We start from the raw sequence: 17,252 nt of genomic DNA on the forward strand, positions 1-17,252 counted from the left end.
CGCTTCTGGGCTTTGAGAGCGCGGCTACTCCAGTGGGCGGAGCTGCGAGGCTCTCTTGGCCACGTGACCGGAGCCAACATGGCGGCGCCCATCGGCGTCCCCCTGCTCGTCCGTGGAGGTAAGCGATCGGCATACGACCGCTCCAGGGCTACGCGCCCAGAGACACGTCCGCGCGTGGGCTTGGTACGCACGTGCGTACTTTCAGTCGGACCCGCGTATACCATACACGTTGGCACGCTGCAGAAACAGACACACGTTTGTCCTCTTCTTACCATGTTGCTTGAGTGCTTAGTTCTTGAGATTTGTGGGTCGTTACCTGAAGTTTTCTTCCCTCTCTTTACTTGTGTGGTTAGTGTTGCAGACGTATCTACCAGCGACGACGGTGAAATGCGCCGGAACACTCGGTTTAGAGCTGTTGGATTGGCATGCCTTTTTGAGAAACTTGTAAAAGGTGATGACAGTCATGATGACTTAGGAGAGCTAACGATGTCAGGGGCATTCCAAACAGATGCGTTTCCGGCGAATCGTTGTTGAATTAGTACTAGGTTCGGATTCTTTGCTAGCAAGAACTCAAAAATAGGTTCAAGAAGGACGAAAAAAAAAAAAAGGAACACCAACGACTTTAGATACAATTTAAGTGCCAGGCACATAGGAACGGTTTTAGGAGGTAAATATTTTCAGAGCAATACTCAGCACGTATTATATACCTTCCGAGCCATCTCACCAGTCCAGCTTAACTTAATACAATCCCCTTTTGTGAAGTCAGATACCAACTTATTTGTGTGTATCTAAGGGTGTGTAAAAAAGTTTGACGTTGACATGGAATGGTGTCCACAAAAATATATTATTTGGAATATTTGGAAAAAGCAAGTTGTAGGACATTAAAATTACATATATTTGTTTGTCTGGTGTATGCTCAAACAGGTGCCAAGGTGTGCATACAAAGGTCACAGGGTCATAGGAGAACTTGTGGGAGTTCTCCCATTATCTGTTTTTCAGACCATGAGGCTTGGTTCAGGCTTTACCCACTGAACCATCTCACCAGCCCAGTTTAGCTCAATACAGCCCCCCCTTTGTGAAATCAGATACTCATATATTTGTGTAGTTATATTTGTGTGTATATGTGTATCTAATATAATACATACAGAGAATGACATACACGATTCACGGCTTTGTGAAATAAAATATTCAGTTTTTATGAAATGCCCATATTTTCCAAAGCACTCAAAATATAGTGCTACATATCTTAGAGGTTTTTGGCAAAGATGACTCTGGTCATTCTGTGTGTACCCAGAACTTCTCATCACTTGAATGATCTTGTACATTTAATACAACTTGTTCATGTGAAGATTAGATTTTCTTTTTTTAGCCTTTGAAATGTTCTTCATAGGAGAAATTTCAAACACACAACAGAGCGGCAAACTCTGCATACACATTGTCTGCTCACAAATCATGTGTGTAGAGACACTCACTTCTCCACCCCAGCCACAGTGCCTCCCACGATGGTATTATTTTAAAGGATGTCCTAGGTATATCACTTTATTTGTAGATTCTTTTGCCTATGTATCTCTGAAAACTGTGCCTAGGGAGTATAGCTCAGTGGTTAGCACCCATAAGCCTTGGTTTGGGGTTCCCCTGCTCCATAAGAGGAGAAAGAAAGAAAAAAAGGAAGGAAGGAAGGAACAAAGAAGGAAGAAAAGAAAGACAGAAAGACTGAGAATCCTACTCATTGTCTTGTATATTGTACTTATTTTTAGAATTTCTATTTAGCTATTTATTTGTTTTAAGACAGAATCTCCTGTAGCCTTGAACTCCTGGTCCTTCCGCCTCTACCACCGTGTGTTGAGATTAGTGGTGTAAACCACCCGTCATACTGGGCATTTCTCTGTCAGTTTCTCTGTTCAGATTTCCCAGTCATGCTCTTGTAACAATTGTTACATTTTATTTTATGAGACAGGGTCTTGTGTAGGGCGGGCTTGAATTCCTGGTCCTTCTGCCATTTCCAAGCATGTGCTGCCACACCCAGTAAACATAACAACTTTTTAAAAAAAGATTTATTTTTTATTTATGTGCATGCATGTAATCCATCTTGAGTTTACGTGCACCACATATGTGCAGGTACCTGAGGAGGCCAGAGGGAGTCATATCCCCTGGAACTGAAATTATAGGCAGTTGTGAGCCATAAGATACAGGTTATGAGAATCCAACTGGCCAGATCCTCTGGAAGAGCAGTAAGTGCTTTTAACCACGGAACCATCTCTCTAGCCCCGTAACGGCTATTTTAAACACTTGAAATCAGAGTTTCCCCACAGTCTGTCTTATTTGATGATGGTGGTGATGATGGTGGTGATAATTGATTGGCTACACTTTCCTGCTTCACAGCTCATGTAACATAATTATATATGTAACACAATGACTGGTATCTTTTGGAGATTATGTTGATTTTTTTTCTTTAAAATATGTTGAGTATTAGGCAGGTAGTTTGGTTCTCCCACACTTGGTGTTATCTTTGTTAGAACAGATTTTTTTTTGGGGGGGTGCCTTTATTTTTAGGGGAAATACCAGAGGTCTTACTCCAATGTAGAACTCAGTAAAGGTCAGATAGTATCTTAGACTTTTGTGAGCAATATTCTCTGTTACAATTACACAACTCTGCCAAGTACAAGTGAACATAGCTGTGTTCTAATAAAACTTCATTTACAAAGACTAGCAGCCAGCTAGATGGGATTTGTCCTCTCTTGCTCTGTTAACAGGCATGATTCTTAACTCCTAAGCCTAGACTTTCTGGGATCTCAGTTGCATGCTGTCGGGGAGGCTTGGTGAGGTTCGCTCAGGGAAGTGTGTTGGCTCTGGACGTGAACTGGAGCTCCTACTTGTACCAGCCCTGCAAACCCTGGAATCAGTTCAGCTTGCAGCCTGCAGCAGCTTAGCCTGATAGATTCTGTGGAGTGTTGTGTTCTTTTCCAGCTGCTTGCAGATCAAACCTCTGTTCTCTGACTTAGCCAAGCAGTCAGCTGGTGCACGGGCTCACTTTCCAATGCCACATCTGGGGAGGTTTTACGGAGCAGAAATCTGGGAGGTGATTAAATTTGTTTTCTCTTAAAGGCTCACTGTCCTCTGCATTGCCTGGTTGCTATGCTGTGTGATAGAAGAGGGTTGTTAGGATCTGAGAGCTCATGCATTGTAGACAAATAGAGAACTATAACTCACTGTGATTTATTTGACTTACTTATGCCTTCACAGCCTTGTTCATCATCAAAGGAAGTCTGGGCAGAAATGCAAACAGGGCAGGACCTGGAGACAGGAGCTGATGCAGAGGCCGTGGTGGGGTGGTGTTTACTGGTTTGCTCCCTGTGGCTTGCTCGGCCTTCTTTCTTATAGAACCCAGGACTACTGACTGGCCCAGCGGTGCCCCACCCACAATGGGCTGGGACCTCCCCCATCAGTCACTAATTAAGAAATGCCTTACAAGATTGGCTTTAGCTTGATAATATGGAGATATTTTTTTCAACTGAGGTTCCCCTGTCTCAAAAGGTGGTAGCACATGTCAGGGTTACATAAAACTAGCCAGTACAGTCACTTCCATCACAAGTCACGTTGCTTTGTATCACCCTCATTTCTTCTTTCTCTTTCAGTGTTTACTTTGTATAGAAATCCGTTTAAGAAATCTTGTTGCACCAAGCGGTGGTGGCACAGGCCTTTAATCCTAGCTCTTGGGAGGCAGGGAGATGGACTACATAGTGAGTTCTAGGCTAGCCTGGGGTTACAGAATGAGACATTGTCTCAAAAACAATATTCTGAGTCGGGTGAATCTCTGTGAGTTCCAAGCCAGTCTGGTCTAGAAAGTGAGTTCTAGGACAGCCAGGCTGTTACTGTAGTGGAGTATTCAGCAGAGAAGACTGCTCGGGCATGGGTTTAAGCCAATAGAAAGTGTTTATTAGCCCTCTAGCAAGTACACTGGGTGTTTGGGAAACCAGTGTAGCACTGAGCCTTTCTCAGGGTGAGCTTTTAACCACAAAAACCATGTTCTGGGTTGACATAATTCAGTTAAAAAGAACAGTTAGCCAGAAGCAGAATTACAGAAGCTAGAAAGCAAGGTTAGTACGTTTATAGACTTTCCTGGAACTATGGACTCTGCTGGATCAGGCCTCTGTTGTAGTTTTGGCTGGTGGTGCTGTCTATGTGCTGAATTTTACAGCCTGAATGGAGCTTCCATCCTATAGTCAGTTGTGCTGAGATCTGGGGCACTGTCACATTACACAGAGAAACCTGTCCAAAACAACACAATGATAAAAACAATAATAAAAAAAAAAACACACACACCCAGAAAACAAGCTATGTTCCCTCTCTCTCCTACGGTTACCACCCAGCTTTAACCAGTGCCGTGCTTTCCTTGGATTAATGCTTGGTACTGGTGTCTCTGTCTCCATCCCTGCCTTCTGTATTTCATTGTGAACATAGCAGCCTGGCGGATCTTATAAAATGTAAATCAGATCATGTCGTTCTCTTTTGCTTAAAGCCCTCAGAGTGAAGGTCAGATGCTTGTATGGCCTCGAAGGCCCTGCACACAGCACCCTGCATACAGCACCCTGCCCTTCTTGGTTCCTCGGAAAGCTGATTGTGTGGTGCCCGTCCCCTGCAGAATGTAAGAGCGACGGGACTTGAGTTCCCTTTGTTCTCTGACGTGTGTCAAGCGCCCAGAATAATGTCTGATATGTAAGATTCAGTGAAGATTTCTTTTTGAATGAATGAATGGAAAGTGGCTGGTTAATGGTGCTACAATAAAGTTATTAATAGTGAATCAAAGAATGTGTTGAGATGCAGAGGCAAGAGCTATTAGAAATAAAAAGGAAAAATAGATAAAAACCACAGTCACACTGGAGGCTTAGAAGGTGACAAGGAGATACAATAAAGTTATTGAAGTTCAGAGTGTGTAATTAGTAAGTTTGATTCAGTAATTAAATTTGATGCTTTGGATTTAAGATATCTTTATTTTTATTTTTATAAATATGCATAAAGCAACAACCAAAAAAACAACAACAAAAAAAAACAAACAAAAAAAAATCAACCCAACCCAGATACATGTGAGATAGGGTAAAACTTGGCAACTCATGCCAATAGAGAATTTAATATTTCTAAAATCAAAAAAATATGACTATATTCTTTGCCACAAAGTGTTAATGCACAAGTTATTGAGAAAAGGAAAAAGGTTTGACTCAAATGTTGTGGAAACACAGAAGGAATCCAGGTACTGGGGATGCCAGTGACAATGTCCTGGTCTTGAAATATAAGGTTCTTATTCTCACCATTCACAGTCCTTGAGGGACTCAGACTCGGCAGCCAGTTCCTGCAGCAGGAAGACTGATTCAAGTCACAGCAACTGGCAGAGGACCATCAGGTAGAGACTCAAGAGACGGAGTCACCAATGGTGGCTAGCCTGTGCCTGAGCTGCCGGCACAAAGAAGGCTTTGTCAGGCAGAGGAGGGACAGAGCTTCTTGTCTAAAACTCTGCAAGAGCTGCTGGGTTAATGTGGCAGGCAGGACGAGGGAGAGCTCGGGAGCAGCCGCAGGGGAGGTTGAGGACATGCGCGTGGACTGAGGCACGCCCATGAGAATGGGGAAGACGGGCCGGCTCCTGTTCCAGAGGGTAGTGAGGACGAGTAGATGGACTCGATAGCAGAAAACCGAGGAAGCCTCTTGCTGTTGTTGACTTACATTTCTTTCTTTCCATTGCTTTGGAGATGACAGATGAGATGAGGTAGAGAATTAAGAAGTAGTATAAGAAGCTGGCCACCAATGAGGAGGAGGATTGCCCAACAGCTGAGGCTCACTGAAATGACCGTGATCTGTAGTGGCCCAGCCTTTGATACTGTGTGATTTCCTCCAAGTATGTTTCACCCTGTGGATAGAAGCACAGAGACGGAAAGGCTGGATATGCTGGTGCACACAATACTCCAGAGGCAGGTGGGTCTCTGTGAGTTCAAGGCCAGCCAGGGCTAAATGAGACTTGGATCTCTGTAAGTTCAAGGCCAGCCAGGGCTAAATGAGACCTTGTCTGTGGGATGAAGGGTGGGGATGAGGTAACAAGCTGGATTGGGTGGGATTTTCCAGATGGGTATTCTAGAAGAACGGGAGAAAAGAGGCATGCATCTGGCAAGAGGAGAATGAATTATATATGGCCCAGGCCACCAGCTTCAGAAGAGCAGAAACTCCTCTGTTTAAAGCTGTGTTTTGAAAACCTGGAAGCAGGAGAAGCTTATGGTTTGAAGAAGAAAAGGAAGTGCCCAAGCCAGAAAAAGTTCATAGTGAGGCACTCTTGGAAGGCAGAGACAGGAGGATCGTTGTGAGTTGGAGGCCAGCCTGGTCTACATAGTAAATTTCAGGACAGTCAGAGCTACATAAAGAGACCATGTCTTGGGGGTGGGGATGGAGGTTGTCCAAAGATGAGAATTCAGGTGGCAGGGAGAGCCTGGAGTATCTTCATTGAGGTGACTTTGGACTCTGCCAAACAGTAATGAGTCTTACTGGAGGGACACGCCTCAAAGTCCTGTGTCCCACAGCACAGCATGACATGGTGGTGCTCCTGGAACAGAGTGAGGGAAGGGAGTTGGGAGCTGGACTTGTTACCTCATGGAAAGGAGACATGAACTAGGTTGGTCCTGAAGGATGTGAAGGCAGTCAGCCACAGGAGAGGAGAGCACTCCAGAGGTGTCAAGTCAGAGTGGTGGGAGACACACCTCCAGGACACAGGAACAGTCAGGAAGTGTTTAGAGGATTTAGAGAGAGGATCTGTGTAAAGGATTCACAGGAGATGAAGCCGAGTCAGAATCTGTCATGGAAAAGAAACTGATGACCAACTGATGGTCATCAAGTAGGCGCTGATTGTAGACAGAGAAATGAGAGGGTGTCTCCATTTTAATCTACTGTTCAAGGACTGACTGTATTGGAGAAGACCTTTGCAGTCTGTCAGATGACAGTGCAGAATCAGAGCAGTGGTGAGAGCAGCAGCATCCGCAGGGTCCCTGGGGATGCAGAGGGAGGAGAAGGAGCCACCTGGGGGCAAAGAAGGGATGGACAGACGGAGAGCCAAGTCAGGAAGACTTCTCAGGAGGAAGTTTGGGTGCAACTAAGTAAAAGTGAGTGAATTCGGCCACTAAGAGTACACAGAGATGTGGTGCAAATTTTTAGGAAAAGAAGAAAGAGGAGGAAGAGGAAGAGGAGAAGAAACTTGTGATTGGTCATTGTAGAGAACTGTATATATTTTGTTTTTTTTTTTTTTAGTTGTAGGTGGGGGGAGACTTCCTCTTGCTAAAAGAAGAATCTTCTTGAGATGAATTGACAACCATTACCATTCACCTATTTGGTATAATGGAGTGGTTTTTAATATATTCACCAAGTTATACAACCATCACCACAATCCATAGTTTCATCAAGAACCTGTTACCACCAGTTCTCAGCTTGCCCGTCCCTTCTAACACTCAGCAACCTTAAGCTTCCTGCTTCTGTTTGGTGGGCTCTCGTGTGGCCCTGGCTGGCCCCGAACTTAATATGTAGCTAAAGGTGACTTAGAACTTTGAATCTTCCTGTGTCTAGCTTCCAAAGGCTAGGATTACTACTGCGTCACCATGCCTAGTTCATGCCATACTTGGGATCAAATCCAGAAGGTTGTGTATGCTAGGAAAGCCCTTGACCAACTGAGCCACATCCTTAGGCTTTGGACCTTTCATGTACTTGGAATTATGTAATATGTCGTCTTGTGTGCTTGGCCTCTTACACTTAGCATGATTTTTTCAGGCGTTTGCCAGGACTGTATTCCTTTACTGAACATCACTACATATTACCAGATTATGCATACTTCTATGCGTAGAGTGCATTTATTATTAGACTATAGAGAGATTATGTTCTGTTTATTCCTTTGCTTGCTGATGGATGTTTGTATTATTTCTGCTTACTTGCAAAGATGAGTAATGATGCTCAGGACATTTATCTATATGATTTTTGTGGGCGTGTATGGTTCTGTTTTTTGAGATCTGCTCTTACTACTGAGCCCAGGCCGGTCTTGAACTTGTGATTCTCTTGCTTGGTGTCCTGGGTGCTAGCTTACAGGTATGCTGAACCAGCACTGGCTGTGTGGTGTGTGTAGGGTTGTAGGTCTGCATTCACTGGGCCTGGCCGCTTGGGGAGGTAGAACTCAGAAAGTTTGACTGTGCTTATCCCACAGGGAAGCTCCAAGGCACCGCTCTGGGGGGGCGGGGGGGGGGGGAGTGAAGTCTGAGACATGAGAAAGCTGGTTGGGGGGGGGGTCCCCGGACCTGCGATGAGGCCAGCGCCATGGGGTTCTCAGACATCCAGGTACCTCTGGGAATCACGGAAGAGCTGAGAACAGAGTTGGGGGTTGGGGGAACAAGCTACAGACAGTGTCTAGCCTGGGGCCGGGTGTGGGGGTAGGGTGGGGAGGGGAGCTCCGGCTTGTCCCAGTAGGGATGATTGTCCTTATCTTGGTGGATGCAGGCTTGGTGGTGGTTGTGACTGGGAGCGCAGAGAGGCCTTCTACAGGAGATTAGGCTGCAGCTCTGTAGGTGAAGGCCTCCTTCATGGCTCCCCACAGCAGATCTTGATAAAAAGAGACAGTCCATGGTTCCAGTTTATTGTCATGGTGGAAAATGGATTCGGAAAACCATATCCCACTTCTCAGAGTGGGTCTGAGATTAAATACCTTTTGCAGGGAGGAATGTCTGGGAAGGGAAGCGTATCGGCTAAGCCCTCCGGGTCTCTAGGTACCTTGTTAGCATGGAGAACTCTGTTTTGGGCCTACCTGACTAAGGTCTTTTCTGCAAGAAGCATGGCACATGTTCCAAGTCAGGAGTGTGGCGGGAAGCTGAGAGTCACCTAAGCCTCAGGTGTGTGCCCACAGGGTCTCTGGGTCTCGACCTGCTCTACCTTACCAAACGTCCTGGCATGGTTTTATGTCCCACATGTGTGTACACTTGTTTACCTGAGTGTGCACATTGTGTGCACAAGCTCAAGGAGGCCAGAGGTTCACATCCCATGTCTTCCTCAATTATTCTTCTCCGTATTTTTTGAGACAGGGACTCTCACTAAACTTGGAGCTCACCAGTTTGGCTGGGATGAGTAGCTTGTGTGCCCCAGGGATTTATATCCCCATTGCTAGGATGACAAATGTACCACCGTGCCCAGCCTTTGAGGTAAGTGCTGGGATCTGAACTCAGGTCCTCACACTTTCATGCAGCAAACACTTACTGACTGAGCTATCTTCCCAGCCCTTGTTATCACTAATGAGAAGAATTGATTAAGTGTGTGGGTATTTTGCTTACCTGTGCACTGTATGTATTCAGTGCTCACTGAGTCCAGAAGAGGGGCATCAGATCATCTGGGACTGGATTTACAGACGACTGTGAGCTGCCATGTGAGTGCTTGGAATGGAACCTGGGTCCTCTGGATGAGCAGCCAGTGCTCTTAACTGCTGAGTCATCTCTCCAGCCCTCGCTTTGTTTTTGAAACAGAGAATGGCCATATGTAGAGGCAGGGAAAGAAAGAAAATGGTAAGGAAGAGGAGAACCACTGGAGAGAGAGAGCCCAGGAACCAGGAGGCCTCCTAGAAACAGAAGACCTGAAGAACGGAAGAAAGAGCAAAGAAGTCCCTGGAACTGGAGAGGCAGCCTCTGCCTCTGAGACAGTGAAGGAAGAGAGAGCTTCTTTTTCCAGGGGTAAAAGTACTTCCCACTATAATTCCCGATTATAAAAGTGCTGTGAGACCTAGGGAGATGCACTGCTCATGGTAGAAAATTTAACCTAACATGAATTTAATCCCCAATATACCCCCCACCACACACACACACACACACACACACACACACACACACACACACACACACAGAGTAGGAGGCAGGCTGTAAAAGTAGCTAAAAATATTGGTTCTCAATCAGGCTGCTTTGCATTAGCTCTCATTCTGCACTTCCTAGTTATACTAGTTATGTATTGGGGTGCCTTGGTTTACCTCTGTGAGTTCATTTATAAAATGGTGGGGAACATCCACTGCCCTCCTGGGATACTGAAAATGTTTAAAGAAATCATGCCTGGGCTAACTAGGGATGTAGTTCAGCGTGGCGAGTGCTCACCTACCATATGTGAAGTCCGGGCCTCTGTCCTAGCATCATTGAGCCCGGATGACTGGATGTAGTAGCTAAGCCAGTACTCTGTCCTTTGTGGGATGCATGCCAAGTTGGAGGCTAGCCTAGGCTACATGAGACCCTGTGTTTAAAAGAAAAATAGGGCTGGGTAGATGGCCCAGTGTTTATGGGCATTAGCTGTTCTTCTAGAGCTCCTGAGTTCAATTCCCAGCACCCATAAGTCAGCTCACAATTGTGTAACTGTAGCCCCATGAGATCTAATACCCTCTTCTGGTGTATAAGTATACAGGCATAAAAGCACCCATATACATAAGTAAACAAGTCTAAACAGAGAAGCCCTGTCTCAGGGTGGGGGTGGAAGATGGGGGGCATGGTGGGGGGGGAATAAGTAAATAATATCTATATAGCAATACTGATTATCATGGTGTAACAAATGACTCTCAGACACTAGGGTACAATTGACAAACATTTACCAGCCAGAGTTGGAGGACCTTACTTACAGGGTTCAGCACTTAACTGGGCGCCTCTGGCTCCCAGGGTCAAAAGGTTATAGTTGTGCTGTGGGCTAGAGACTTATTTCTTATCCCAGGCTGTTCTTGAACTCATAATTCTCTTACCTCAGGCCCCCAAATGCTGGGACTACAGATGAGTTCTACCGTGCCCAGCTACTGTTTTGTTTTCCTAAGAGACTCTAATTCCATAGTCATCACAACATGGAATTAGTGACAAATAACTACAGCAAAAACCAGTCTGTGTTCACCAAGCTGCACTTCACATTACTTCTGTCAGATGCTATTCATCACACGATACACTGGGGCATGGAACAGGACCAGGGTGTCCATACCAGAACACTGGCATTGGGGACCATCTTGGAGGTTGGCTACTATAGCATCACCTGACACAATGTGTAGAACAGAGTAAGCCTGTGATCGCTATTCATCGTGGCAGTGTTTATCTAAGATATTATGACATTGGTGGTATACACTAGTAACCCTAGCACTTGGAAAGCTAAGGCAGGAGGATCAAAACCTTGAGGCCTATGTAGTAGGATTATACGTTTAGGAATATATAAAGGTCTCACCACTTAGGAGCTGAGGATGTCATTCAGTCGGTAGTATACCTGCATGCACAAAGCACTAGGTTTGATCCCCAGCCAACCATAGACTGGTGAGGTGGCCTCTACCCGTGACCCTAGTTCAGGGAAGCTGGAGGCAAGAGGATCAAAAGTTCAAGATTCTTCTCAGTTACATAGCAACTCAGGCCCAGGCTACATGAAACCCTGCCTCAAAACAAACAAGCAAGCAACCTCACCATTTAGATAGAAAGAGTAAGCATTTCCCTCTCACTTAATTTTTGAACACTCACTTATGCATGTGCATGAAAGAGTGTGGGTATGGAAGGACATGTGTACCACAGAGCACATGTAGAGGCCAGTGGACAACTTGCAGGAGTCAGTCCTTTTCTTCTACCACGTGGGTCCTGGGGATTGAATTCAGCTCAGCAGACTTGGCGAGCCACCTTTACCCACGGAGCCATCTCTATGCCTAATAGTAAGCCTCTCTAAAGTGATTGTTCCCCACACTGCCTTGTGTGATTTTCTTTTACCTCCCTGGGGAGAGATGAACAAACGTCTATTCATCTCAGATAGGTCACTAGTGACGGAACAAAGAAACCGTTCCAGCCAAGCCCAGGTTTGTAAACCAGTGAGCTTATTGGGGTTCCCTACAGGAGCCCAACTGGCTCAAAAAACATCCCTAATAATGGCTCAGCCCATCGTGGGTGACAGTCATCTCTGGAGCTTCCTGCCTGACAGGTGGGCAGTTCCGTGGAAGGTACGCCTTTCCCCGGAACTTGCTCATTGCTATTGCAAAGGTCAGTGGGGCCCGGGAACCCCGTAACTTCAAGTTTCCCGAGCCTTAGGTTTCCCTCCTCCTGTAGGAGGGAATATTTCATCTCAGATACTATACACCAGTAGTTATTTCTAAAGTTGCTCTTTGTTCTTGTGGAAGCCACTGATAGAGACTATGGTCTTTGAAGATTTCTTTTACAGAGTTGGGAATGGTGATGCTGGACTTTAATTCCAGCACTCGGGAGGCAGAGGCAAAGGCAGGCAGATCTCTGTGAGTTTGAGATTAGGACCTGCCTGATCTACATACTTAGTCCCAGGACTATGCAGAACAGTGGTTCTCAACCTGTGGACTGTTACCCCTTTTGGGGGTCACATACCAGATGACTCATAACAGTATCAAAATTACAGTTATGAAGTAGCAACAAAATAATTTTATGGTTAGGGGTAATCACAATACGAAGAACTATATTAAAGGGTCACAGCATTAAGAAGGTTGAGAACCACCCATGTAAGAGACCCCCATCTCAAAAAAGGAAGAGAGAGAGAGAGAGAGAGAGAGAGAGAGAGAGAGAGAGAGAGAAAGAAAGAAAGAAAGAAAGAAAGAAAGAAAGAAAGAAAGAAAGAAAGAAATTTCTCTTACATATAAAAAAGGATGTTGACCAATCATTGAAGTGTCACCTTGGGATAATAACTTCACATCTTACACGCAGAGTCTGTATAACAAGCTCAGATTTTCTCAGTCCAGCCTGTGTAACTCTGCCTTGGTGGCCTCACATACCCTGTCTGTATCACAGTACGATATGATTTTCCTGTAAGATCAGATAGAATTATATGAGCAATGGAGGGGCACCTGGTCAGAGCCTCTGTGGATGGACAGACGCCTGGATGCTGCTGGGTGGAGAGGAACCATAGAAGGCACAACTCCTCCCCCTCCCTGTCGTCTTCCTTGGTCATGTCCCCTGAAAGCTCTGTGCACAGCAGGTGCTGGGGAGGGGTTTACAGAGGGGAGTGTGGGGCACTGCGATCAGTGAGGGCCACAGCAGGAGCAGGCTGCATGGGCCAGTGAACGCTGGAGGCAGGGCACTGGAGACAGCTAGGGAGCCGCAATGAGATGGCTTCATCTGTTAACTAGGTTAGAGAAGGGGGGGGGGGGGGGGGTTGGCGGCAAGGGCCTCAAGTGCCTCCATCACCAGTGAGTTTCAGCCTGGCCTTTCAGCCAGGGAGGAGGAGACAAGTGTGTTAAAGAAAATTCACAGCTAAGGGCACCCTTGGAAGGTTTGGTAGTTAGTGCTTGATGGTAGCTTCTTTTAAAAGGGCCAGATTAATTTTCTAATGCTGTTTTCTACTTTAATGATATTGCTTTAATCATTAGAATACCACTCCATTCCTTCAGGCAATAGGAAGCTATTGAAGATTTAATGAGATTCATATTGCTTCCATGTTGATGACTTCCTGCGTGTATATTAATCACTCCTGACCTTGATCTTCAGTTCCTTCCCAGCGCAGATCCTCATCAGATCCTCATCAGGCATGCCTACTAGATCCCCTGCGTTCACCAAATACCTGGGTCCCTTCCAAAAGCACATCAAAGAGCATTCAGTCCAAGGTTCTGTGTGTCACAACTTTCAGATCCTGGTTGGATTTGCCTTTCAATTCTTACCGTGTCAACAAATCCAGAAAACGTAGGAGTAAGATCTGTGAGGGTGAGATTTGGCTGTGTTCGAAACGGTCTTCCTTGCTGTTCTGTGCAGCAGACCTTGAACGTGACCTAATTATTGTCTAGGTCAGTATGTCCAACTGGCAACTCTCAGGGCCTATCCAGGCCACCCCTGTGTGGGCACTCCGGCTGTTGAGCAGCAGGACTGGGCCTCTGGCCGAGGCTTCCCTGGCCCCTTCCTTTAGTTCCAGCTCACCCCCTCCTGCCGCAGAAGCCTGGGAACCCCGGGCTGGCCACCTGGTCTCCCCATAGCCCTCATTTACACATCTGCTGCAATTGTCTCCTCAACCACCTTAACAGATTTTCTAAGCAACGGTCAAATTAGGACTCAGGTCAGGAGTTAGAGAACGTGGCAGGAGAGGTGAGGAGTCTCAGGAGTCTGAGGAGATGAGAACCCTAGGAGGCAGACAGAAAGGCCCAGTCAGCCAGAGACAAAGAGTGAGCAGGTTACAAGTGGAGGGTGGGGAGGCAGTCCTAAGAGACAGGATGAGAGCAGAAAGGAGTAGGTGAAGACACGAAGCAGCTAATGTGTGGCAAGCTCTCTGATGTGAGGTGCAGCAGAGACACGTCTGCCTGGGAAAGAGACCACATGTGTGAGCATGAGAACTCCGGAAGAGGAGGCAGCCACTCAACCTCAGAGGCTGACCATGGGAGGGGGACAGGGCCATGAAGCATGCTTCTCTGACATAAATCTATCACAACAAGCATGTTTATAAGGATGAGAGGGTGCTTCAGTAGTACAGTACTTATCTAGCATTCATGAGGCCTTGGGGCCAATCCTTAGCACAATTAAAAACAAAAAGGCTTACACTTCACATATTATATAACATTGAGATTATTTTAGGATGCCCCAAATGTATCAAATTGTTGGTAATTTCACTGGCTTGTTTTGTGTGATGGCCTCATGTATGCCAGCCAGTCACTCTCCCAACCAAGATGTAGCCTCAGTCCCATTTCATGAATATTTTAAATATGACATGCCCCAACCAAGAAGTTGGAAAGTATTCCCTATGATGACTATGGGTGCTTGCCACTTATCTTAAAAATTAGGGTGTTGGCCGGGCAGTGGTGGTGCACACCTTTAATCCCAGCACTTGGGAGGCAGAGGCAGGCGGATTTCTGAGTTCGAGGCTAACCTGGTCTACAGAGTGAGTTCCAGGACAGCCAGGGCTACACAGAGAAACCCTGTCTCGAAAAACCAAAAAAAAAAAAAAAAAAAAAAAATTAGGGTGTTTGTGGACTGAGTCGCTGGCTAAACAGTTAAGAGCACTGGACCCATATTCAATTCCTGCACCCACATGGCTACTCACAACTATTTGTATCTCCAGTTCCACGTGATCTGATGGCCTCTACTGACCCCCATGGGCGCTGCATGCGTGTGTCACACAGGCACACTCAGGAAGAACACCCAAATGCATAAAATCAAATTTTAAAAAAAGACTTAAAGGTATTGCTTGTTTATAACTGGCTTTTCAACTTTTTATGTTTGTATTTTAAGTACTGGGGAAGTACTAAGCCCTGGTTGTAGTAGACACACGTTCTACCTGCGGTACAAACTCAGCTTTAGCTCAATTATTTGGTTCCATCTCTAAAAATGCGTATTTAGAAAACAGTCAAACAGGGTCTGGAAAGTATGTCAGCCTGGCCCCCACCATTGTGCCCCATGCCCATCTTAGCATTCTCTAGTCAAGGCTTCCCATTTCACCCTCTCCTGAGACTAATTCCCTTGTGTTAGATCAGAATGGTCAAAGGGTGGTAGTCCCGCTTTGTGTCTTTTAAGATCTGGGAACTTCTGTGGGGTTTTTTGTTTGTTTGCTTGCTTTGTTTTATTTTGTTTTTGGAGACAGGTTTCCCTGAGTAACCCTGGCTAACCTGGAACTCACTCTGCAGACCAGGTTGGCCTTCAACTCAGAGAGAGATCCATCTGCCTCTGCCTCTGCCTCTGCCTCTGCCTCTGCCTCTGCAATCTCTGCCTCTGCCTCTCTGCCTCTGCCTCTCTGCCTCTGCCTCTCTGCCTCTTTGCCTCTGCCTCTCTGCCTCTGCCTCTCTGCCTCTGCCTCTCTGCCTCTCTGCCTCTGCCTCTGCCTCTCTGCCTCTGCCTCTCTGCCTCTGCCTCTCTGCCTCTGCCTCTGCCTCTCTGCCTCTGCCTCTCTGCCTATGCCTCTCTGCCTCTGCCTCTCTGCCTCTGCCTCTCTGCCTCTGCCTCTCTGCCTCTGCCTCTCTGCCTCTGCCTCTCTGCCTCTGCCTCTCTACCTCTGCCTCTCTACCTCTGCCTCTGCCTCTCTGCCTCTGCCTCTCTGCCTCTGCCTCTCTGCCTCTGCCTCTCTACCTCTGCCTCTCTACCTCTGCCTCTCTGCCTCTGCCTCTCTGCCTCTGCCTCTCTGCCTCTGCCTCTCTGCCTCTGCCTCTCTGCCTCTGCCTCTCTGCCTCTGCCTCTCTGCCTCTGCCTCTCTGCCTCTGCCTCTGCCTCTGCCTCTCTGCCTCTGCCTCTCTGCCTCTGCCTCTGCCTCTGCCTCTGCCTCTGCCTCTGCCTCTCTGCCTCTGCCTCTCTGCCTCTGCCTCTGCCTCTGCCTCTGCCTCTGCCTCTGCCTCTGCCTCTGCCTCTGCCTCTGCCTCTGCCTCTGCCTCTGCCTCTGCCTCTGCCTCTCTGCCTCTGCCTCTGCCTCTCTGCCTCCTAAGCACTGGACTAAAGGTGTGCGCCATAACTGCCTAGCTGACTTCTGTTTTGAGCAATTCATCCATTTGTCATTCTAGCTTCACTTTCTCTTACTGGAGTTCTGGTGATACCAGCTGGTTCCTCAGAAACCTCACTTCTCTGCGCTGCATGAACACTATTCCATTGCCTTGGCTCTGCAAGCCATTTAACACCCATCATGAGCACTTTAGCTCTGGATTTTTTCTATATCCTGTGGTCTCTTCTCCTGTTTTCTCTGACCTTGTAGGCGCCGGCCTTCTTCTGTAAGAGATGCAGGGCTCAGGGTATATAGCTCAGTGGGAGAGCACTTGCTTGGTGTTTGTCTCTCGGTTCTGTCTCCAGCATCTCAAAGGTAAGTAAGTAAATAAGCAAACAAATGAGAAGCAGTAAAAGTGGGTATGTGCTTAGGTCCCTGGCCTCTGAAATGAGTTTTTATACATCTCAGGCAGCAATACTGTTCTTAGATATATTCTGTCTTCTTTCATTTCGCTCCAGTTTTATACTTCTGCGGGGGTAACTTTGATCTAGTTTTCAGGCTTTTTCCTGTACCCAGGGCAGGTGACCAACTAAATAGCTCTGAGGGTTTTAACTTGATAGAAACTTCAAGTCCTTAAGCCTTTTTGCAGTGATAAAGCATTCCTTGTCCCCTGGAAACTTGCAGCCCAGGGGAAGGTGCAGAGTGGGAGAGCAATGGCAGCAAATGAGAAGGGCTGTGATCAGTGAATGTGGGACCCAGAGTTAAGCCACCCACTGGGGTCTTAAAGGATCAGACAAGGCGACATTTTAGAAGCCCTAAAGGTTGATGGTAGTGAAGAACAAGATTACTGAAGTTAGAAGAGC

The 17,252-nt window shown here is 46.6% G+C and overlaps 1 protein-coding gene across 20 annotated transcripts in view; it reads left to right on the forward strand.

Annotated features, from left to right (window-relative positions):
* The window catches only part of Metap1d (methionyl aminopeptidase type 1D (mitochondrial)), a 71,914-nt gene continuing 54,662 nt past the window's right edge, over positions 1-17,252 (forward strand). For 11 of the 20 annotated variants that reach the window (XR_001783161.2, XR_001783162.2, XR_003953688.1 and 8 more), the window contains exon 1: positions 1-118. Coding sequence is in view for 8 of the 20 variants with exons in the window: in XM_017319186.1 (XP_017174675.1) it covers positions 79-118 (40 nt within the window). In the remaining 12 variants the exon portion in view is untranslated. The remainder of the gene's footprint in view (positions 119-17,252) is intronic. The other 9 variants (XM_030251949.1, XM_030251950.1, XM_030251948.1 and 6 more) reach the window with 6 other exon arrangements.

This window comes from Mus musculus, chromosome 2, assembly GCF_000001635.26.
Source record: "Mus musculus strain C57BL/6J chromosome 2, GRCm38.p6 C57BL/6J".
Taxonomy (NCBI): domain Eukaryota; kingdom Metazoa; phylum Chordata; class Mammalia; order Rodentia; family Muridae; genus Mus; species Mus musculus.